Source organism: Xiphophorus maculatus, chromosome 1, assembly GCF_002775205.1.
Source record: "Xiphophorus maculatus strain JP 163 A chromosome 1, X_maculatus-5.0-male, whole genome shotgun sequence".
Classification (NCBI taxonomy): Eukaryota; Metazoa; Chordata; class Actinopteri; order Cyprinodontiformes; family Poeciliidae; genus Xiphophorus; species Xiphophorus maculatus.
In genome coordinates this window covers 27,067,950-27,093,166 of record NC_036443.1, presented here as the reverse complement: position 1 = coordinate 27,093,166, position 25,217 = coordinate 27,067,950, and the positions used below count along the sequence as shown (strand labels likewise).

At 37.0% G+C, this 25,217-nt stretch overlaps 3 protein-coding genes across 3 annotated transcripts; 2 read left to right on the top strand and 1 right to left on the bottom strand.

The window, feature by feature from the left end:
* Window positions 1-1,237: 1,237 nt before the first annotated feature.
* LOC102224820 (trypsin-3-like) lies at window positions 1,238-11,248 on the bottom strand. Its single transcript, XM_014468737.2, has 5 exons — window positions 11,171-11,248; window positions 8,915-9,074; window positions 6,376-6,517; window positions 6,027-6,293; window positions 1,238-4,173 (listed from the first exon to the last, which is right to left on the bottom strand). The coding sequence occupies exons 1-5, from the start codon at window positions 11,223-11,225 to the stop codon at window positions 4,003-4,005; spliced, it is 795 nt and encodes a 264-aa protein (XP_014324223.1). The 5' UTR covers window positions 11,226-11,248; the 3' UTR covers window positions 1,238-4,002.
* Window positions 11,249-14,627: 3,379 nt separating this feature from the next.
* LOC102224561 (trypsin-3-like) lies at window positions 14,628-19,607 on the top strand. The gene is made up of 6 exons (XM_005798968.2): window positions 14,628-14,763; window positions 14,999-15,073; window positions 16,395-16,548; window positions 17,311-17,449; window positions 17,544-17,798; window positions 18,447-19,607. The coding sequence occupies exons 2-6, from the start codon at window positions 15,016-15,018 to the stop codon at window positions 18,594-18,596; spliced, it is 756 nt and encodes a 251-aa protein (XP_005799025.1). The 5' UTR covers window positions 14,628-14,763; window positions 14,999-15,015; the 3' UTR covers window positions 18,597-19,607.
* Window positions 19,608-19,835: 228 nt separating this feature from the next.
* Window positions 19,836-25,200, top strand: pink1 (PTEN induced putative kinase 1). Its single transcript, XM_005798920.3, has 8 exons — window positions 19,836-20,305; window positions 21,760-22,035; window positions 22,358-22,461; window positions 22,562-22,744; window positions 22,866-23,029; window positions 23,144-23,271; window positions 23,844-24,074; window positions 24,169-25,200. The coding sequence occupies exons 1-8, from the start codon at window positions 19,949-19,951 to the stop codon at window positions 24,451-24,453; spliced, it is 1,728 nt and encodes a 575-aa protein (XP_005798977.1). The 5' UTR covers window positions 19,836-19,948; the 3' UTR covers window positions 24,454-25,200.
* The last annotated feature ends 17 nt before the right edge of the window (window positions 25,201-25,217 follow it).

Here is a 25,217-nt window from a genome sequence, read left to right as displayed (position 1 = left end):
AAATAAAACACAACATATTTGTGATTGTGACAAGACAGAAAGGTAAAAAGTTTAACAAGTATTTTTGCAAGGGAATTTCTAATAAAGTGGTCCTTCAAAAATGCCATTGTTAAATTCAAACCATTTGTTTTATTTCTTTTGTTGCTTAACTGTATTGGTATTGTAAAAAATATTAATTGTCTGGAGAATATTTAATGTCTGGAAATGCTTTTCAAGTGGTATACTTTACAAAAGACACCTGTAGAGTATAGAAATGGGTAATCTGAGCCGTTTAAATGTCAGACATGAAAGAAAACATTGTTCTTTAGATGAACACTTAGCAGAACTCAGGGAAGTTCAGAGAAAAGAAGCCATTAATACTGTGAAATTATGTTTTGTTTTCTTAGCTGCCACAAAGCCCTGTCCTTTGAGAGAAGCTATTCATGTAATAGTCACGATCTGTTTTCGTCAATCAATACGTTTCCATGCAGCACAAAAAGGTTTATCTCCTTTTGTGGCCCTGCAAGCGTATAGAGGGCTTAGGATGAATCATGTCAGGGGACATAGAGTAAGACCTTGTGGAAACACTTTCTCATGCCAGAACAAAAGGATTCAGTTCTCATGTAACCAAAACTGTAAAATCAGAGACATAAAAGAATTTGAAATCCATCAATTAGCTTGGCTGCTGACACACCCATTAAAACAGAGCAAACCGGGCCAAGCAGTGAAACCAGAGCTCTCACCGAAGTAGGCCATCAACTATTCATTCTGTTGTGGCGGCCAACACCTATCAGGTGCGATGCAGTGTGTACTGATTTGAGTCGGCTTTATGACCGCTCGTGTTTTACAGGAATCCCAGCTGACTGTGGCTGCTGCTTCGCAAGGGAAATGAGGAGGCAGAAAGAGTCAAACGACTCTTGGAAGCCATTACACAGATTGCTCTGAGGGACGACTGGCGCCATGCATATTTAATGATTGTGTTCCAGTTTTTTGATCATTTATACTGTAAGCGTTCAAGGAAAACCAATGACAAGCCATCAAATGGCTCACTATAGATGAAACAAATTTGTCAAAGTTTTGAAATAGTCATCATATGACTTATTAATTTTCCTCATTCCTTATATATTTGAATTGTCTAACGATGGCAACTGAGTCTATTTCATCAAAACAACCTGTGACATCGTTGCTTAAAGGTCACAAAACAAAAATTGATGACAAAGCTTTTTAACATCACATTAAGAAATCAGAGCAGGGTGAGTAAAGCAGAATGAGTAATTTATTTACGTGTATAAAACAAGAAAACAATACAGTTATTCTATGTGTTCATATATATGAAACATTTTTTTTTACTAAAGTTCCCTGAATTTGTTCACTACTCTGTCTCCATGGTGCCTTCTACATATTTATAGGATATCTCAGCTGCTACTCCATAAATAAATCACCAAGTACTCCAGGTAACAGTTCAGGCTTGTCAAAAAAGTTTGTTTTTCCAACACATAGTGAGGATAAAAGGAAAAATACACTCTTTGTCTGTTCTAGGGATTTTACCAAAGATTATTTGTAAACTCAATTAAACCTACCCATATGCATATGGAGAGGTATAACTGTTGAAACGCAGACTGTATAATGCCAATAGGCATTGTTACAACAACAAAATAATCTACCGGTTTAAATTGTCAGATTTTTTTTGTGTCAGGTATAGACAAAACCCTAGAACTTGAGGATGTATTTCCTTTTTACCATGGTTGTACATGCACATTAAAAACAGACACCATACACTACAAATAGTAGTGTTAATTATTTTTACAATTCATATATCCATTTGTAATGTATATTTGTAGTAAAATGTAATACAAACCAACCCTTTTCTAAACTTTGAGGTCACTGTCCAGGGATATGTAAAAAAAAAATAAAAACCCGTTGGAAATTGCACACGCAAACTGCACACCCCTTAAAGATGAGTTGGGAAACAGTAACAAACTCAATGCTTGCAGGAAATTATTCATAACAATCGTTTGTCAAGTTATCAAGATCTCTTAAAAATTTAACAGAGGGCTTATTATTCCGCCATGAATCAGACAAATATCGCTTTGTTGCTCATAAAAATAATGTTAATGAATCGATTAGCAACTTTAGCATATCCATCTTTAGAGATATCCATTCCATTTCATATTCATATTCATCTTCAGAGAGATGGATGTTCATAATTTCATTCTCTTCTTTATAAGTGCATTTATTTGACGCGTGTAAATGTACCTTTGTCTTTAGCCTTTCAAACAGTCCACATAAAGCTGGTGAATGATAGTATGGCACCTTTTACCTGATGTGAAATTGTGGCTATCACATGTTTAGAGGTTGAAGATGTTTGTGCTGATCTTATTAACAGAGAACTTGACTGGCTATAAAGTCAAAGAAACTGGTCCAACATATGGAAAACTTGAAAATTGTTACTTGTCTGTTTAGTTAGCTTAGCTTAGCTCGGTTGAGATTAGATTAGATTAGTTTATCTTAGTTTAGTTTAGTATATCTAAGCTTAGACAGTAACTTCTGAGATTTATGCTTCATGTTTGAGCGTATTGTCAAGTATTTTGCTGACAATACCTTTTACACTACTAGGTAACCAGGAAACACTCCCCTATTAAAAGCTAAGCTCTCTAAAGGTTCTTCTAAGGTTACACAAAGCAAAACCTACAGAAAACTTCAGGGAACATCCTCTAGGGGTTAATGTTTTTGTTCTGGGTTATGAAACAACAAGGATTGTTCCTTGAATGCTAAATTAGGGTGGGAATTGAAAATTAACTAAATGTCCTTGGAGGTTTCCCAAACATTGCCTTGTGAACTTGGTAGATCTTTAGATTTACTGGCTGTTGCTTTACACGGTACAACTTTCTCTTTTGCCATCATAACCACTTTTACTCTTCTTGGTATGGATGCAACAGAACTCTGACCCGACCGTCTCAAAAGTTGCTACTAAACTTCAGTGTCAACAGACTAGGCAACATTTTCCAATCTGACATTTTCCTATGCAAATTACAGCAACAGTTTCCTGTTCCTTGCTAACAAAGGTGACACTGAGGTTTTGGTTTCCTGAATCCGATCTCTTCTAAGTTTTCATGTGTTGTGTATTCAGAAATAGAGTTCTGAATCCTTTGGTGCTAACAAAGCGTAATTAAACCAAAAGTTGCCATTCTATTATCTCGAACCAATCTATCATTCTCCTTTGACATCAACATGGCATTTACAATCCAGATATCAGATATTCTCTGACTATTCTGTGTAAATGGTGACATGTTTTTTGTGCAAAAATCCAAGGAGATGACCAGGTTCTAAATTACTCATTTATGCTCTTTCTTCCTTATGCTGATGCTCACTTTAAAATTCTGCAAGTCATCTTCAGCACGTCCAGGCACCTTGTTGCATTGAGATGCTTTCATCTGATTGGATAATTCCCTAGGCAATTGAGCAAGTGTACTGAATAAAGTGGCTGGTGAGTTTATATTTAACATTAATCAGCCATAACAATCAGTCAGGTCCTACTTAGTGTTGATTTAAGATAAACAAGTAGAAATTCTGTAGATTATGAGGTTGAATTTCTAAAACCATGGTTCTAATACTGAGATACTTGAACTACTAGTACTGCTACTAGTATAGTGTAGTAGTGCACTTACTTAGGATTAGCATTTTATGTGTTTTGGGTACCTTAAATTGTAGCTTTTAGGAAGCTCAAGAAGTTTTGTGTAACCAGTTTCTTTTGTATTGGGGCTGGCAAGTTTCAATGAATCTCAATGTTCTTGTTCCAACATTATTAAAATGATTACTTTTTTTTACCTTGCATTTTTCATAATATTATGGCTGTCTAGTGTAAGAAAACTAGCTCTCAGCCCGAAGGCCAGCATGACCGTTTCCTAGAATATGGAACCATCTCTGAACATATCCCCCAGTGTTCACCTGATATAGTGCATGTAAAATTAGATCAAAGAAGGCAGCAGTGAATTTATGTCTCCAATGAGTTAACACTGAGCTCTAATTCTTCTTACATCTGCTGTAGTAGCTAAATATGGTGTTGTCTATCCAGCGGCGGAACTTGGACACGGCAGTGTAGACTCCAGGAAATTCAGCGTCAGCACATCCTTTTCCCCACGACACCACTCCATAGGCCCGCCCGTTACAGACAAGTGGGCCACCTGAGTCTCCCTAAAAGAACAGCATAAAAGACCATCCGGCGTTATATTTTAGTAGCATATTTTGATTTCTGTTTAATTTAAAGGAAAAATAACATTTATCCACCTTGATCTTCATCAGCTCCTTGTTAAATCTAGAAGATAATTTAAAATTCACCTTCTTTTACATAAATTCGTTGATAATTAAGCTGCATTATATAGTAGAGATTTGATTGTTTCACATGTTCCCAACTGAACTCTTTGCTTTCAAATTGCAGGTTTACTGGTGGCTCCTTTAATTTTTAAAACTACAGTGGGAGGAAGAAACTTTAGTTATCAGGCTTCTGTCCAGTGGATCCAGCTCCAAGTTTTAGTCAATAAGCCAGACACATTGTCTACTTCAAAAGACCAGGTTTAAAACTTTCCTTTTTGATAAAACTTATAGTCAGTCATTATCTGCTGTTATTTTTTGCCACTAACATTATGTTCTCTCTGTGATTTTTTCTTTTCATACAGGTTATATCTGACTCATTTCCGTCACCTTCTTTGCGGGGGCATTGGCTGAGCTGTTACTGCCAATAATTCGCTATTCTCTCTTTAGATCATAAACTTGGAAACTTGTGCCCGTTTTTCTATGTTTAAACATTTCTCTCTCCTAAAGTAACTATTTACAATTTACTATTTAACAATTTTCCGGAAGAAAACATATTTACTTATTTATTTTTGGACACTTTTAGAGGAACAAGAGCAGTACAAAGACAGCATTGATTGTGTCTTTTTCATCAGGACTGCTCAGAGCAATAACACCAGCCTATGTAGTTTGTAAATGGAACTTGATTTCCCCCATGTATCCTTTATTGGACAAAACTGAATTTTACTGACTGGGAAAACAGTAAAAACACTTACTGTGTATTAAACAGTCTCTTTTTGAACAACGTCCAAAATAAATTAGAAACGTGTTTGACTGACCAACCAGAAATATGACCACACAGAGACCTCCACATTTACTGGTGGCTCTGTTGACATAATCCAATATTAAGATGTCTTTTTATTGTTACAAAATAACTGCTGCCACAAATATTAGCACCCCTATCAATTTCTATAAAATAAGTGTAACATAATTTTTGAATACGAACGTTTAATTGGTAGTATACATTTGGTTTTTGTCAATATGAAATAAATTTCATGTGCTACATAGTTCAATTTAACTTAGCCATTCTTCAAAAAAAGAAGTACAAGAGAACATCCCCTTTCTGTAAGGCAGATGTGTGTTCATCTTTATAAGTCGGGAAGGTACCAGAGGATGTGTACCAGAGCTTTAGCACAATGGATAGTGAAGACAGTGGTTAGGAAAGGGGGAAAGTGATCCAAATATTCCTGTTTGAGAATAATTTCTCCATACTAACCATCATTTATTATACATGTAAACTAGTTTTTTGAAAAAAATGCCAGAAAAATGTCCTTCCTGTTATACAAACATAATACAAGCCTAGAGAAAGTCATTGAGACTTCAACTGGATGAGACTAATATTGAATTTTTTGGCAATATAAACAGTTCATGTGGGTCTTCTATGAAACAAGGGATGAAGGTGAGCTAAATGCTTACTGGTAAGTGTGGTGGTGGATCTGTGATGATGTGGACATTTTTGTATTACAAAGATATTTTTGGGCTTTTTACAAAGGGCTTTTTGAGATCTTTTAATAAAAGTTTGATTGCTTGTACAAGAAAACTGAAAGAAGGGTAACAATATAGTCATACTAACAAAAAAATGACTCACTAGACACTATATCAACAGCATAAATACAAGTCTGTCTCTGTAAAATGTGGCCATTTAAATCAAGAATACTTTATTTATACACTGAATAAAATAACAGAAGAGCTCTTACCTGACAGGCGTCTTTACCACCAATGTTGTAGCCGGCACAAAGCATTCTGTCAGTGATGCGGCCATTAAACGACTCAGTGCTGTTACATTTCTCTGTAGACACAATAGGAAGTGTGACAGTCCGAAGGGTGGCTGGAAGCTGGCCCCCAGTGGGGCTGGTGTATCCCCAACCCGACACTCGACACATTTCGCCCTCCGCTATGGAGGCATCTTGCCTGGGCAGCAGAACAATGGACACGTAGTTGTTCAGGTTGATGGGTGCCCTTAGCTAGAAACAGAGTAGAGAGTGTTTTTTTTTGTGATCAGATGAATTCAGGAAAAGATTCTGCCAGATAATTTGCATTCTGTACCTTAATGAGCATGATGTCACTGTTGTTTGTCGTCCTATTGTACTCAGGGTGGGTCACCAAAAAGTCGGGAAACACTTCCTGCTCTGTGCCTTCATAAATGGACAAAGAGTAGTCTCCTGCTACTACCACCATTTTGCTTACCCTGTAGGCAAAACAAGGTATACTGCATTAATGCCAGGAGTTGTTCATGCATATCTTAAAAAGGTGCGCCCAAATACTATAGTTCCTGTTACAATTATGGTAAAAAGATGTTGTTTTTTCAAATTAAGGCTATAATAAAAATAATCTTGTCTTCATCAAGTCCTGAAATTGTTTAAATCAAACTTCAGGTGTACAAGAACACACATCAAATTCCAGACTGTCATAATTTATAGCAAAAAAATAAAAGAGAAATGGAAACGCTTTGAGTAAAATCATTTCATACACGTCTGATGATTCAGTTTAATTTAGCTTGGAAAGAAACGGGCAGGTGTTATAAATTAATAAGGCAGTGTAATTAGGCCAGTATTAAAACAATGTCAGGAGAAAAGGAAGAAAAAAACATATCGCATCATTGATGCACATCAATCTAAGATAGCTTATAAGGCTATTTCCAAACAATTTGAAGCCCGTCAGTATACAGTGACAAAGATTGCTTAAAAATGGAAAACATTAAAAAATATTTGACCATAAATATTGACCTCTACAAAAAAAAGAAAACTACTGCTAATGTGGAAGGATTGTCAGGAGAAAGTCTCTTCATCAAAAAATATGACATAGCAACATTTTCAAAGTTGTATATGAATGACTGTAGAGGGAATGTTTGACCAAATTGTATAGTACAGGTAGAACAAACACTTCATGTCGATGGTTTTGCAGGGGGCAATGATTTCTGATGGTTTCTGCTGTGTTAGATTTTGGGCACACATTCTCATGTAAACTGAAGCCTGAAAAACCAACTACTTGTACTTTCTTTGATTTGTTTCATAAAGAAAACATATTTTTCTTTCTTCAAGCTTTACTAACTCACTGCACAATGTTACACCACTCAAACCTATTGACCTCACACTGGCATCCTAGATACAAAAATGAACCAGAAAATGATTTTCCCCTCACAGGTCTGTTGAATGCCACACCTGGCTGATGGAGAAAGGGTCAAACTAAGCTCAGAAAATGTTATAAATGCCCATTACAGAATGATTGAGCTGTCTGCAGAGACGGTAGAAAGCTGCTGGGAATACTGCAGGCTGACCTGAACCAGGTCAGGTACTCTTCATCTGTTTTTTAAGTCACATCACAAGATGGCACACCAGACAGTGTAAAGAGACATAGTTATACTCTTCACTGTTTCATATTCTTTCACATTACAACTACAAATCTTGGTGTATTTTGTGGGATTGTAAGTGATACCATTAATTATTTTTCCCATGTCCTTCTGTACCAGTCTGAGCCTGGGCACAAATGTCAGTCTCCATATTTGCCCCAAAAAAAAAAAACTCCAAAAGACTTGGACTTCCATTAGACTGGCAATCATTATTGTTAAATTTATTTCTACATAGCATTAAGTCAGGAGGTTTAATACAAACTAGTATCACATTTGAAAAATGCTTCTTGTAAAAAATAAAGAAATAAAAAACATTTTAAATTAAGCATTTTTTTGTTTGTTTGTTTGGCTTCATAATTATGCAATACTTTGTTGTAGTCTCATGAAATCCTAGTAAAATACATTTAAATTCGTGGTACTAATGTGACAAAATCTGACAAGGTTCAAGTGGCGTAAATACTTTTTCAAGACAACGTAATACAGTAGATCTATTTTGGGATAAATACATACGAAAAAATGTGGAGAAAGTGTCTGTCTTTTGTTTTTCTTAGGTGTCTGGAGCTGAAATCGGACCTCTGATGTTTTCTTACCACGTTTTCTGATGTTTTCTTATTATGGCTAAGAGAAAAAAAATTCTAAAACAGTCACAGTTTTTGGTGAAACTCCACTCTTTGTTAACTAAAAGGGAAGAAGGCAACACAGATATCGGGGAACCCGACAACACTTACATCCGCTCACTGATTGTCATTTAACAATAGGTACTGTACAAAGTATCACTTAGCTGACATAACATTAAATGGATTAAATGCCAAACACTGTGTGAATTGATTGCCTCCTTGGAGGCACATTTATTTGCTTGTAATCCATATACAAGTGTGTTGTCTGTGAGCCTTGACGCCACTGTCGTGCATGTGTCAGGTTGCAGAAGCAGAGCGCTCCATTGTGTGACGGGTGTTATTTTTCATTTGCTTTATTTCAGCCCTGGCATTAATAGAACTTAGCATCTGACATGGCTGGAGATTCCTGGATCCAAGAAAGTAAAGCCAAGAACGTTTTGTGCCACAAGACTTCTCTGTTTACTATGACTTCCTTAAAAAAACAACCTGAAGCCAGACCCTGAAGCTAGACTGTAACCTGGGCTTTATTTAACATTTTTTATTGAGTTTGTGCTTTTGCAGAAGGTTATGCAACATCTATTCTCTGCTGAAGCAAACCAGAAGAAGAAAACCAGCTCACCCAATGTTACAGTGTGCTGCTGTGACTACCCAGAATCTGTTAATCAGGAAGCCCCCGCAGAAGTGCTGGCGGTTCGTCGTCTGTAATGATACAATGTACCTGATGGAATGAGGAACCGGCGCATAGCCTCCCACTATGCGTTCCTGTGCAAAGCCCTGACCTGTGACACACAGAGAGGTACAGAAGAGAATTAACTCTGACAGGAAAGAAACACAGAGCTGACACAGTTGTGCTTTCATTTGCCACAGAAAACACACAAATCTTCGCCGTGCAGATTCCTTTCGCTCAGCAGATCGATGAAGAACGATCTCATCCCGGAGCTGCATTGATTCCCAGCAAGGATGAATCTCAGCATCATTATCTGGTGTTTGTTTTGAGTAAGCCAAAGACACAACTTGTACTCCAGCTCCTATCAGTGCCTTGTGAAAATTCACATTTTGTCACATTATAACCAGAAACACCGACGTATTATTTGGATTTTAGGTGGCAGAACAACACAAAGACATGACATATAAGTCCAGGAGTTGATTATTTGGTTTCAGTTAAAATAGATTTATGTAAATCTGAGAGAAACATAGTTACTGGTTTGTACTGGTAATAGAAGTTAGCCTGGTTACACAGCAATTACCAAGCAAACCCAACATTGACCCAAATGGAAAACAATATGAGATAAAGTTGCTTCCAACTGATCTACGATTACACAATCATAGATAATATACAGTAGAGTATCTATAATCAGAGCAGCCAGATACTCTGACTGTAATTTAAGTGAACACACTGACATTACCAACACAGTAAACATTTTCTAACCCCAAACTAGAATCTGCTCACAGTTGTGCTCAGTGACCAATACAAACTGGTGGGAAAAATTTAGATATTTTATATATTTAGCATAGAAAATTTGAAACAATCACAGTTGCATATATGGTCCTGCATTTCTGCAAAAGAGCAACGGATCTCAAAACTCCATTTGCCACAGCTAATCTATCATTGTATTTATTTTAAATCACGACATTTTAATCCTGAGTTCATGCCTCAAAAATTACAAGATGTAAGATGCAGCTTGGGGTTTTATTTGGTTCACAATTTAACAAGAGATTCTCAATTATTTGTCCAAAATGAACAAAAATATGCCATTACATTTATTTAAGTAAATTTATTTAAAAAGATTTCTATCCATCCATCCACAATGTGGTGGAGTAATCTCCTTCTTAATTCTTAGAGTTAATGAACAAACCCAGAGCTGTAGCTCACAGCGACTGAGAGCAATTGATCAGAAGCTATTATTAGCAGCTCTGCTGCATGTTGAGACCAACATGGAGACCTCATACAGTGCATGAAGTACAGACTAGAAGTTAGAGAGCATTATATAAGACCTTGGAACCTTACCTTTGGTATTTGCTTTTAGAAAGACCACCAGTGAACAAGAAGAATATTGATGTTTTAATACCAGCTAAATAGGAGAACGTAGCAGTTTTAACAACTTCTTTCACTTTGTAGGTTAAAACCCAGAGATATTCCATTTTACGCCGGCTCTAGTTCCTTATCGTGCTTCCCAGGTATTTTTTAGGATTGTGACAAATTTTCTTGGCACAAATCAAGGCGCCAGCCTCAATTACTCCTTTGTTATTGTTGTTATGAGCTCTTGCCTATTGTTGCATAGGTTTCAAGTTATTTTTGTGAACAAGCTCACTTTCTCTCACCTTTTCTTTTTGGAAATATCTTTGTCATTTAAATATGTCAATATGTAATTTAAAAAAGGACATATTTTGTTACTTCATAACCTTTAAACATGCCTCATCACAGATCATTACCACTCATAATATAAAGTTTCACATTCATTAATTTTTTTTTAAAAACATATTCAACAAAGTAACATTTCTAATTGCCTTTTCTGAAATCTCTCAAACTTTTGTATTTCAAGAAAAAATCTCTAACCTCGATTTTCTGCTGTGTTATCACTTTGCTTGTGATAAGATGCTCAATCGTATTCTGATGTAAAAGCCTTTGAGTCACATTTTTGCTCTCAGTGGAGCATCAAAGCTGCTAATCTCAAAATGTGCTAAAAAGGGATGCTTTCAAAAATTCATCAGGGACACCAATAATACATTAGGTACACATCCATGCACACTCATTTCAAGAACATGATTATGTTGGATAAACTCAGCCTGTTACGTTGCAGCAACCTCTCTTTCCTCCTAATCTAATGTCACTTAAAGCCATTTGATTTTAATTTATTAAAAGAAGTGTACTTACAGTGGACAGCCAGGACTTTCAGCAATATACAGAGCAATAAAGATGCCACGTTCATGATGACACAAAAGAAAGAGCAGTCTTCCCGCAGCAAGAGGCTTAACCTGTGTGATACCTGTCTAATTTAAGGGGAAGGCATCTCACCTGTACTCTCAGGTTTCCAATAGTTTCTATTTCCGTTTCCATGGTCACGTCCTTCTCTGGCCAATATATAATTGAAATGTCCTTAACATTGGTCTTTGGTCTCACTGCTTCCATGACCTAATCACGCCATAGATGTTTGTTGTTGTACACCCCTACTGCTGGTTATTTTTCCTCTCATGTAAAATGTTCCACAGGGACCATAAGCCTGAAAGTCGCAGCTATTTGTTAACTTTAATGTGTCATTTATCAACCTCTCTGATGTTATATGGCCGGAGTTTGATATACTGTGTCCAAAGGTGGCTGAAGCTTGTAATACGGATCAAATGTGCTGCTGTCTTGTTAAATGAGAGGAGAAAGAGGAAGGCTCTCTGTTGCTGTTCATCACTGTCCAGGCTCCTCTCACTGATTTCCCCAGGAAGGATTACAATAAGGGTCTTGGCAGCTAAAAGCTGTTGGATCAGGCCGGGTCAAGGCAGCATGTCTGGAGACGGCCGTCATTAAAAATGGAGCAGGTTTCATCTCATCTGCCGTCCCTCTGAGGAGTTCCTGACCTCAGATGGGTAATAGCCCTCCGAGCTGCCTTCGCTTGTGCTGAGAGCTGCAGCTGAGGTGTCTGTCATCCCCCTGGAAGCAGAACTCTCTTTTTTTCTCCACATGAACCTCTCCTCAGTTCAGGGGCTGCCATTACTGCACCAGGGTGCCTCCAAATCAATTCAATTTGTTTGTGATGAACAAATTTACAGTCAAAGTGATATCAAAGCACCTAACAAGTAAAATGGATCCAATTAATTCCAAATATGTGCAATCAAATCATGTCGTAATTGTTTCTGTTCATCTCTTGTCTTTCAAAAATCTGAGATTAAAAGACAAAGACATCCAGCAACCTTTCCTTCTGTTTCTGGGTATAACATCCCCACTGTGGGGGTTTAGTTTTTTGGGGTGGGGTTTGAGGGAAACCTGTGATTGGGTGCTTATTTTTATTTTTATTTTTTATCAAACCTTTGTTAGACCACATAAGAAACCCATTAATATTAAAACCTCTTTTAAAAGATGACCTGGCTAAGAAAGGCAGCAGCACATGTCATGATAAATGAGACACTAAACAGAAATGACTAAAGTAGATATTAGAACTATATATTTATGGCAACAATCTGACAATGAAAGACAGTAACTAAATAAAAACATGGTGGCAACTGAAGATGTGAAACACATGCACTGTAGACATGATATTCGTTTTTGTTTGTTTTTACATTTTTTGAAAAGTGTTCAGTGAAATCAGTTCTGACAGTTTTAGTTCAACTTGCAAGGCTTTCCAAGCAGATGGGGCACAAAAGCTAAAAGCTTTCTTTCTCTTTTCAGTTCGCACACGAGGAACATAGAGATACAAACTGTCCTTACATAAGGCATAACTGCAGTCTGTTCTCTAAATGACAGCACATAAATAATTAGGAAGAAGGCCAATAAAACACTTGTCCATTGTTAATAACCATGTAGTATTACATGGGTGCCGCTAACCCAAAATATAACTTATTGGTCAGGCTGTCTTTTAGTTTAATTCCAGTTTTCTCCCATTTAATTCCTGCTACTTTAAATTAGGTACATTTAGTTTTTATTTTTCTTTGAGTTATTTTGCTTGTTGTGGTGTCATGAGCTCTTCCTGAAGCTAAATGCCTGTTTGAACAGAAGAAAGCTAAAATATGGCAAAAAAATAAACATAATAAAATGGAGTCTATAGTCAAGATCAAATCACTGAAGAATCTATTTAATCTCTATACAGTGACTTGGCAGATGGCATGATACTGTTATTAATCTGTAAGAAATTGGTTTCAATTTTAACAAAAAATGAGTCAAACAAGTTATATAGATTATTTACACGTGTAATTCTAGTATTACCTGATACAAGAACCAAAAGAGGTCACTCAGTGCATTTTACAGAAGTAACCTAAGCATTTTATATAGAACACCTGTGTGTATTGCTTAGAGTTTAAAGGAAGGTGTCCTTTCCATTATCTGTAGCACAGGTTCTTAAACAAAGTTGTTCTCACACCAGTATCCCATTACTGTGGACCTGCCTTCCATTTCTATGGCATACAAAGATACAGACTTCAAAGGACATCAATAAGCAATTTCCCAGCATTGCCTTTCTTTGATGAAACTGTAGCACATGCAGTTTCAGAAAATTACGTGGAATCACTGTCAGAACTTAGAGACACAACCAGACACCACCAGATGTTGTCACCACTTCTATTTTTATCCTTTTTTTTTTTTTTTTTTTTTTTAGCAGGAAGTCCCTTGAGACAAAATCTCTTTTTTGAAGGAAACCTAGTATATTTATGGGAATGCTTTGTAAATACTGCAGCAATGACCTGAGAGTAATGTTACTTAATTTAATGCAAAGCTGTCCAGACACTTTGCACAGCAGATGTTTAGGAGATCACTAATTTTGAAAAAGAGAAAAAACAAGACAGTGATGTCACGGTAAAAGTAATATAACTAGTGGTAATGTAAAGCTATAAATGATTTTTATGCATCGTTCAGAAAGGGAACTTATCATAAACAATTGCATATTTTACACTTATGACAAATATGATGATTTACACAATCTTTATTTCCTCATGTTTAGGACCAGATAGCATACCACCTAGTGCAGGCAGAGGATGAGAAAAGTGACAGCAGTTTCACTGAAGCAAAAAGAGTAAATCAACATAAAAATAAGCATTTTCTTCTGACAAAACATCTTAACCGCAAAGAAAATGGTAACTATATTTCCAAGTCAGAAAATGTGGAAACAGTATGAACATTTTGAAATAAAATAATAAATGTAACACAATGCATTGACTCAACTAAAGGCCTGTAGTTTTATGTAATTTTTTTTTACTGACAATGTTCACAATGTTTGTGGTATTTTTTCAACAAGCAACAATTTGTACAAAAGTGTTACTGGCATAAATGATAAGTCTTTTTGACTTAAATTCAAATGCTGATTTACAATAACATTTATAAAACCAGAGTTAAAACATAACAGTAGACAATAATAATGGCATATTGTGATGAGCTGCTGTCCCATACTGCCAAACAGGATTTTGCACAGACAGGAGTCATTTAAATTCATATTTTGTGCATTTCCAGTAAAGCCATTGGAAATGTTAGTTATTTTCTTCCAATAAACAAGAGTTTAATATTTTATCCTGCCTGTAAACTTGGGGGGATCACCAAAGATTGAGGCGTTTCCAACCTAAATACTGCTGGACTAAAAAACTTGAGCCTACAAAACAGAACACCTTATCTTTGTCATGTAGTAGGTCAGAGCGTGAGATTGTCAGAGGACACAGAACGATGGAAAGATAAATTTAACAAAAGATTTTTATAGGGATACAGTTACACTTAAAAAGCCAGGAGGAGAACATTGGTCTCACCAGAAGCACAGAGGGGTTCAAGCTTTTCACCTTACGGTAAGCGGAAGATAATTCAATTAAACTCAACTCTTAATCATCTCTGATCTGACACTGATTTACAGTTCATATTTAATTTATGGAAATTTGCAAAGAATGTAGCTGTCATTTTGAGTCAGATGAGATTCAAACTGTTAAACTGTTTTGTATGTTTGTTTAATCATGTTGAAATGACAATAGATGCTCCAATATGTACTGTAATAAATCTCCAAAAATACATGCTTCTCTATTACAGATTATTTAACGTCAACGATGTCTCCTCAACAAATTGCAGCAGTGCTGTTTATTCTGTCTTCAAAAGTATACTCACGTAAGTTCTTTATTATATTTTTAAAATATAATCCCGACTAAAATCTTTGACCATTTTAAATGAATACATCACCTAAGCTGGTGAGGACATTCCTGTGTGTAAACATAATTGTGTTGCATGTTATCTTGTTTACAGTTAAACCCTAAAAAGATTACTTTTTAGGTGCAAAGTAATCTATTAATTTGAACAACACATTTCTTCTTACTTCTTAACATGCAATGGCAAAAGTTTCAACTGTAAAAAGCAAAAGGTTAGGGTGATGTCAAGAAGGATTTCCCATTTTAAAGACTTGGACATTACCAAAGCTAATATGTAAATACGAGTGGAAACTTGCAAAAGAAGAGTTTGATTATTGTAATGGATTATTGAGAAGGGTATAATTAAGTTTTGAAATGCATATTTGAGAAAATGTAAGTAAATTTGAGAGCTTTTTTTTTAAGAACTGACACCAACTTTAAATTGTTCTACTAGGTTTTAAAAGATGTCCCTCTCACTTTACAAAAATGAAAGAAAAAAAAATTCACAAATTGGGGTATAAGTAATTCAGGGCTCAACTAAGTATGGTGCTCATACGTGTGTGCACCATATGCACACACACATGTGGTGCACTTAAACATGTTCTGGTCTAATAACTTTCCTTGTAAAGACCAATAGTCAGGACCACATTCAGAAGGATGTGACCCTTGGTTCTGGGTGGGCCCGGTTTTGGTGCCCCACCAGCACAAGATTCTGTTACATGAGCTAATATATATAGCTTGAACACCAACTTCAGGGTTTTTTTTTATTCCTCATCTACATGAAATATATTTTCATATATAAAATTTATCTTGGCAGTCAGACTTTATAAAAAGTGGCAAATAAATATGGCAATATTTTCTAGAAATATTTTCATGCATTCAGATCTGTATGCATGAAAAAAATCACTGAAATATGCAAAAGAAGACGTGGAGCTTTTATAAAAAGTCCATTGTTCTTCCATCTGGTGTCATTAGAGTTGAAAGTCAGGTTGGAAGTGAGGCTGGTTTTTTTAAGTATCTCCCAGGGTTTTCTCCACAGTTCAAAACATGATTATGATGGCTGTGCCTCTGTCTCCTGCGTCAGTAAGCCTATATGTGAACAGCCACCTGATAGGCTGAACAGGAGCCCATCCCTGCTCCTATGCTGCTCCTATGATAGAGCATAATTTCTTAAGGTTATGGGTTGAGATTTGGTCCAAGTATTGAATTACATTTGCATACACCTACCAAACTTTTTCTTTTCTTTCTATTAAATGTTACAAGTGGCAAAACCTAAATACCCTCCTGCTCACTGCTGTGAACAGAAGCCCTTGATTCGAGGATCATCGGGGGTCAGGAGGTCCAACCGTACTCGATCAAATACCAGGCCTCCCTGCAGACTGAGAAAGGGGAGCACTATTGTGGAGGAACACTGGTGGACAAAGAGTGGGTGGTGTCTGCTGCCCACTGCTGGAGACCGTAAGAACTGAAATCAAAGAGATGTTTGATTTAAATTGCATTTAATCTCAGTTTTATTTTCATTTTATTTTTTATTTCATTTACTCAATAAATAGTTCATTAAAGAGAACATAAATGAAAAGGTTTAAACTTGGCCCCTTTTCACATAAATAGAGAAAATAGCTGGAATAGCTTCTTGACTCATAAGACTATTACACAATAAGACTAATACAAAACAAAACATTAGCTTATTTAATGCCACATTGCTTCATCATAATGATTTTCAAATTTTAATTTAGTTCTTTTTATCTCACTGTCAATATTGTTTGATAAACTGACAATTTTTTTAATACCACTTCCAATATTAATACCGTATTCAAAACAAATTTTTACAAATTTGTTCTGTAAATCTGTTCTGATTATTGCTTGGTAAATTTTTCACATGTGATTTGTACATACATTTTAAGATATTCTACTTAATTCAATAAGTTTTAATATGTTTAATTGTTTGAATATTGGGTTTATGTAATATCTGTGTCCACTTCCACTTTTGACTCTAACAGCTCTCTACTGTAAATGAAAAATCAGATCTATAAATGTTTTACAACTACTACCCCAGACTTCCACACAATATGTCTGACAGAAATACAAGGCCTTTCTGTTTAGCAATTTCTTTACCTTATTTAAAACAGCAATAGATTTGGATATTCTGATAATTGGATAAGTGTTGCTCCTTCAATAGATTTGGGGGTTTGAATGGGTCTGGTTGTTTTTGACTCCTAGGAGCCACTTGATGATTGTGGTGTTGAGTGAACACAGCCTGCGTGAAACGGAGGGATTTGAACAGATCTTCGGTGTCTCAAAAATATATGTGCACAACTACAACTACAAGACATTCAACAATGACATCATGATTATTAAGGTTTGCAGAAGGGGAGCGGTGGTGAAATAATAAATACCATGTAACAGAATTGACAAGGACTAGTTGCTCATCATTTCACTGGTTTGTGTTACAGCTAGATAGGCCAGCAATGCTGAACGCCTACGTCCAGCCAGTGAAGCTGCCTGGTGAAAATATCCCCCAATTAAGAGGGGATGTTTGCACTGTGAGTGGGTGGGGTGTCACACAGCCTTATAGTTACGTGCTGTCTCCGGTGCTCCGAGCTGTGGACGTGAAAGAAATATCGATGTGCTCCTGGTACTACTGGGGCAGGATCACTGAGAACATGATATGTGCTGGATCTCCATATGGTGGCAAAGATTCCTGCCAGGTACAAAAGAACAGTTATTCTTCAAGAGTACATGTCATTATGATCAACTTTTCCTACTGCATAGTATACTAGGGTTTCACATGTCAGTTCACTTTAAAGTCAATTTTAAGACAGATAATCTGTGGGGGGGAAAGATCAAGTATCTCTGCCTTCTCCCAGCACTAACTGCAGAAATACATCACTCAAGTATCTCTCAGTCAGAAATAACCAATCAGAGCCAGGAGGAGGGTCTTAGTGCTATCAATCACTCCTATGCTCATCCGCTCCCCTTGTTCTGTGCAACACTACAGTTGGTTTACCACTGCCACAAATGCTAAGGCTTCTCTGTTCAACAATGGCTGTACATATGAAACAGTTTTTTATATTTTTTCTTGCTATCTGTAAAAAGTGCCAGTTTGTTTTGTTTTTCAGAGAAAGATATTTCTGTGCTGTCTGTAACAGGTGTTAAGATTTTATTGCCAAAAAAGAAAACAAACAAAGCTTCCAATGATACAGAAAAACACTAGAGTCCTGAACAGAACTAGGATCCATCACTACAGCGTGAAAAGCATCTGAACAAGACAAAAAATGCAGTTTCTGACACAACACTTTTATTTCAGGTCTGACTAAGTAAGATAAGCTAATCATCCTGTGCTTGGTTATCCACAGGGAGACTCCGGCGGTCCACTTGTCTGCAATGGCAACTTTGAGGGGATTGTCTCCTGGGGTATCAGTTGTGCAAATCCATACTACCCCGGTGTCTACACCAAAGTGAGGAACTATGTGCCATGGATCAACTATATCATGAATTCTGATTAAACATCAAAACTTCTAACGCATAATTTTGCCTTCTTATCTGCATCGTACTATAAATAATTTTTAGTATAACATAATAGTAAATCATTGAGTGATTTTCATGTATTCATTTCTCCCATGCTTCATATAAAAGTCTTTCTTGCTTTTGTGGTTGTTTTGATGAAATATTATTGTCTTACAATAAACTGTAGAACTACTTTTCTGAATGTCAAATAAATACAACTGAATTATTTAGGTGGTCTCAATTAAGTAACAATTTATTTGTTAAGAGATTTCTAACATATTCCTAAATAATGCATTTTTATTAGATCTTGTTTTACTTAATAAAGAACATCATTTTTTATTTCAATAGTTTTTGGATAAAGATAAACTGCATAGTTAGCTAATGGTCTAAATGAGTTCACTCAATTTTTCCCCTAGAAGTCATTTCATGTATGAATCATTATATCTCAGTTAACCCTAAATTATCTTTGGGGATGAAAAATTTGCAAATTCCTATCTTGAAGATGTATATTTCAAAGACTTTTGACAAGAAAGTAAGGCTATAATTCACACATATTAATCAAAGTGAGACAATCAATTTCAGTTGCAAAATTCAATATAAAAGCATGTATGTCCTGTTTTAATTCAACAGTTCATCTGCTTTGGGTTAAATGTATAAATCACAGTGTAACAATTTTTGAATGTATATTTGCAACACTGTAGTGCTCAGTATGACATAGCTCAAATAATCTCAAACAAGTTTCTTTTACATGAGAAAGAGTTTACTGTACTCCAATGGCCACTACAATCCAACATACACCTTCAGAATGTGGTGAAAAAAAATTTGCGTAATATTTTTGTAGCCAACAAATCTGAAATAATGTGTGATGTTTACATCAGTATGAACTAAAATCTCTGTTACATAATTCAGACACTTGTTAAACCTAAAAAGAATGTGTAAGTAATAAAGTAACCAGTAAATGCATATTAAAGCAGATCGTCAACACTGTTTTTTGAGTAGCTGTCTTGTCTAAGTATGGTTATGATTAAATTGTCAAAACTTATAAAATAAATGTAATAATTGGGTTTTCTGTATTATACGGCATTTTATTGGTCTCTCTAGTTAAGGTAGACACACTCCTGCAGTTTGTCTTTTCCACCAGTTAACTGTTTTTCAAAATAAAGAATTCCTGCTGTTGCACTTTTTCGACGCCAGATGTCACTAAAAATAATGCTTAAAATATTAACTTCTGTGGCGCATGCGTGGATGGTGGTGGTTTTTTGTTTTGCTAACAGTCCGCTACCTTAGAACAGTAAACCCGGGACGGAGGTTCACAGAAAGGGATATTTGAGATTCCTTTTCTGGGTTCATCATGTCTGTGAAACACGCCATTAGCCGAGGGCTGGAGCTCGGCCGGTCCTTTCTTCAGATTGGTCTCCTTAAATCAGGCGGCCGAGTCGCAGCAAAGCTCCGAGCTGACCGTTTCCGTGTAGGCCCGTCGGTCCGCACCGTTCAGCCTCAGGCTTTCCTGCCGGCCCGGTACCGCTATTACCGCACCTCTCTGAGGGGTCTGGCGGCTCAGCTTCAGTCCGCCGGTTTTAGAAGGAGGTTTACCGGCGCGTCGCCTCGGAACAGGGCCGTGTTTCTGGCTTTTGGCCTCGGTGTGGGGCTTATCGAGCAGCAGCTGGAGGAGGACAGACAGAGCGCTGCAACATGTCAAGAAATACAGGTATGGTAAAGTTAGACTCTGATTCAGTACTTCTATTTCAAAGTCTTCAAGCAATCTTGACTGCTTTTGAAAATTCATACTTGGTTTGGTCAGACCTCCAGAGAATTATTATGCATTTCCCACATTCAGCATATTTTATTTTTAACCCAAAGGACAAATAAATGTTGTGGCCAGGAATAATCTCTTATAGCAGTCAGCCTAGCAACAAATCTGAAGGGGCCTCTGACTGAAGACTGTTGCTGTGAGAAGGCTACAAGTTTCATACCACTAGGACAATATTTGGGTAAAATAGATAGGGCATGCAGATATTGGCAAGCTAATAATTTGCTTTGCCAAAAAAATGCATCCCACTCCAAACTTGAAGAAATAAAAAGCTAAGAATGAAATAACTTTTTCTAACTTTTTCACACTTCTTCTATGAAGTGCTAGAATGAGTTTCTACTGGTACATGTTTTATATCAATAGACAGGGGATGCAGATATTGGCAGGCTAATAATTTATATTGCCAAAAAATGCATCTCCCTGCTAACTTGGAGAAATAAAGAGGTAAGAGTGAAATAACGTTTGTACATAACCACAGCTGTTCTATGAACTGCTGGTATAAGATTTATATCAGTAGGATATTTGGGGAAAATAAATAGGTCATGCAGATATTAGAAAGTTAATACTTTGCTTTGCCAAAAATGCATCCCCCTGCTAACTTAAGTGGGATGCCACCTTTTCTATATAATCACACTTGTTGTCTGAGCTACTACTATAAGTTTCATATCAACAGGACAATAGACACAGGATGCAAATATCGGCAGGCTCAGAAATAAAATGCATCCCCTCCTACATTAATAGACTAGACATTTAAGGGTGATGTGAAATGTTCTACATAATGGACCTGTGTTTTGTCATCCGTTAAGCTATTATGGTGTTAAAGGGAAAAGCGGGGAATTGCAAACCTTTATTGCAAACATTAGCTAAGAATGTACACAGACACCGACTGTAAAACGTTTGACTCATATGTCTCAATAAAGGTGTAAAGACCATATTTATTTCAATTAATCTGCAAAATAAAACCCATCATTTTAGGGCTTAAATGGTTAAGAAACATGATAATGTTACGAATATCTTTAAAAGTTGCTTCTTTGGTCATATTTCAGTCCGTTTTCTCATCAATATGCGAGAGTTTAGAACGATGCATGCTCCCGCCACAGGCCATGCAATTCTCGGCAGGCAGGCGTTTCTCGGCATAACACCTGTTGTCCTTACTCTGTCCTCCGGGATGTTATGAGAATGTAAAAAATCAGCTGTAGCACTCCCTTCGCTGCAAAAACCAATCTTCAGAAGAATATGTTTATGCAGCGGTGGTTCATCTTTGGTTTAGAGATGGTTTGCCCAATATAAAGTGAAAACGATCCAAGTTAGTTAGAAATGTCTTGTAATCTGTTTTTCCTCCCAATGGGCAGGCTGTGTTTAAGAAGAAAAAAATCCAGAGCACACTGAGACCTTTCACCTCTGGATTCAAACTAGAGGACTACATTATAGGGAACCAGATCGGTAAAGGTTCCAATGCGGTTGTGTACGAGGCTGCAGCTCAGTTTGCTCACCCTAAGGAGACGGAGAGAGACTCGACGTTGGTGGAACTACGGGACATTAAAGAGGAAGTCCAGACAGCGCGATCTCCAACATGCTGCTCCTTCAGAAACTTCCCTTTGGCTATCAAAATGTTGTGGAACTTTGGGGTGAGTGGGTAATCTGCAGCAAATGTTGTTATATAGTGATAAATAAAAGCTTTTTAGAAATAGCTCAAATTATTAGAGGTGCTGTCTGAATCAATTAAAAATGCTCAAAATTTGATTTTATTCGGTTTAATTTCTTAGCAAGATTATATTTTTGATTTTTTATTTATTTATTTTTATTTTTTTTAATAAAAAGCTAGGAAGCTACACTAGACTAATACAAGTAATTTCAGTTACAGAATTTTATGCACAAACCTATTTTTGTTTAAATGTAAACTGAGGGAACATTCTCAAAATTCTCATTTCTGGTGTTTTTTGTACACAGGCTGGATCTTCAAGTGAGGCGATATTAAAATCTATGTCACAAGAACTTGTCCCATCTGGTCCTCTGGCCTTAAAACAGGAAAAAGAGCAGGTTACCCTGGATGGGTAAATATTAGGTGTTCGGATTCTTGTAATCCTGTCTTGCTGTATAGATCAAAGGACTACAGAAATGCTGATGAATCCTTTTGGTCTCTCCGTAATGCAGACATTTTGGAGTGCTTCCCAGAAGAGTTTCAGCTCACCCAAACGTGATCAGAGTGTATCGGGCTTTCACCGCAGACGTGCCGCTGCTACCAGGTGCACAGGAGGAGTATCCAGATGTGCTGCCAGCTAGGCTCAACCCCACGGGCATCGGAAACAATCGCACTCTTTTCCTAGTCATGAAAAAGTATGGCTTCAAAAAGTTAAATATGGATTACCATATTTAATCTAAAATCTCCCACTGGTTTATATTATCAGGTTTAACACATGCAGTCCTTCATTGAGCTCCTGTTGTTTTTGCTTTATAGCTATCCCTACACACTGCGGCAGTACCTGCTGGTTTCCACACCCAACCGCAGGCAGGGCTCTCTGATGGTGCTGCAGCTCCTGGAGGGGGTGGACCATCTGTGCAGGCAGGGTGTTGCTCACAGGGATCTGAAGTCAGACAACATACTGCTAGAGTTTGACTCAGGTCAGATGTAAAAACACACACACCCACACACACACACAATAAACCCCATGTTAATCATGTTTCTATCAGATTTTCTATAATATTTTGGCCCTCTTTCCTTTATTTTCCTTATAGGTGGCTGCCCCCGTTTAGTAATTACTGACTTCGGCTGCTGCCTGACCCAGAATGACTCCAGCTTACAGCTTCCATTTAACAACATGTGGGTCAGCAGAGGAGGAAACGCTTCACTCATGGCTCCTGAGGTGAGTCTAAATACTTCAACCACAGTAAATATTCTCTGACACAAGTGAAATATTTCAATATGAGACTTCAGGAAGGTGACTAAAATGGCCATGATGTAGGTTAACTCTTCAAGTGTCACTTTGTCACATTTTGTAATGCTAAAACTGCAAACCTCAATGTGTTTTGTTGGGATATTTTGAATTTTTAACCCCTAGATAAAATTAGAATTCATTTTATTGGTATACTGAATCCATCTGTGTGTAATCTAAACAGTTCAGCAAACCTGGGTGTGGCAAACTTGTCATCACAGTAATACCACAAAATATTGTGATAAAACCCTACGTCTGTATTCCCCATGTATAAAATTAATCAAGACATACCTCGTAAAACTTAATTTTCCTTTTGCTTGACTTTGTGTTGGATTATTGCATAAAACCCAAATAAATGCACTGAAGTTTGTTGCTATTATGTAAAAAAAATTTTGAAAAAGCTGAATTGACATAAACATTTATAAACACACTTTACCATCATTTATTAATGTGACAATAAAATAATGTTAAAACTCATTAAAATCTTTTATTCTTGTCTCCAGGTGGTGACTGCAGCTCCAGGTCCTGATGTGGTGATCGACTACACCAAGACGGATGCCTGGGCTGTGGGGGCAATCTCCTATGAGATATTTGGACAGCAGAATCCTTTCTATGGAGCTGCAGGATTGCACAGCACAAATTACCAGGAGAAGCAGCTACCTCCTCTTCCTGCCTGTGTTCCAGCTGATGTTCAGTTAGTTGCTAAACTGCTACTCAGGAGGAACCCAAACAAGGTAAAAGCAGGCTCCTAACTGAAGGACAAGTTAGGACCAAAAAACAGTAGAAATAACTGGAATCTGCACTGAATGTATTATTCTTTCTCTGCAGCGCCCCAGTGCTCGTGTTGCAGCTAACATGCTGCATCTCAGCCTCTGGGGTCGTAAAGCCCTAGCCAATCAGGACAGCGCTGGCATGAGAAAGCTGGCTGATTGGCTGCTGTGCCAGTCGGCTGTGGTTCTCCTGCAGGGCTGCAGCGGCCCCAGTGGAAACAGAGTGGAGGCGGAGCTTCAGAGGAGCTTTCTGTCTAACCTTGATCTAGAAGAGCTGCGTGCCGCTGTAGGCTTCCTCCTTTATGGGCAAGATCAGAGCAGGGCCTGCATTATGTTTCCATAAATTCACTCAAAACTCAGAAAACTCTTGTGTGTTTAGTTAATAAGCTAGTATAGGTGTAATACGGTTAGTGTTACGCATCGTCTCTACCAGTTGGAGCACTTATTGTGGATTGTATTATCCTTCTTCTGTGCGTTGTACACAATATCCCACACAAGTCTTCCGTTGTGTTTTACTTAGCATATATCCATTTCTAACTAGTGCTCTGCATTTAAATCTCAGGGTAAAAGACATTTGTGTCTCTGCGTCTGTTTTTCTTAATGTAATTCCCCCCAAAATGAATTATCGATGATACAGCATACTGATGGCTACTTGTAGTGGGGTTGTTAAAGATGCAAGATTATTTTTAAAAAATATTTACAAGGGAGTACCTCAACACATATAGTAATTTTTAAGCCTACTGCACAAAGTTGAGGCCAATGCAGATTTTATAAATTAAAACAATGCTTTGCACTTGTTAGGCTCTACTGTGTAGGGTAACATAGTTGCTATTCCCATTAAACACCTGATTACCATTAAATGTCTCTATAAGGTTGCAGATACTTCTACATTTTTCTGCATGCTTCTGAACACAATACATGTGAAAATCTAAAAAAAAGGTTTGTTTTGCTGTTTGCACTTTATGTCCAAGTTTGCACATTTGCTGAACTCTAACCAAATATTATAGATGGGGGTGTAGGGAAACTAAATGAAAATACTTAAATTTGTTAGTGTTAAGAAAATGTTTGAAAATAAAAGAATCTGAAAGTCTGCAAGTCTGATATATC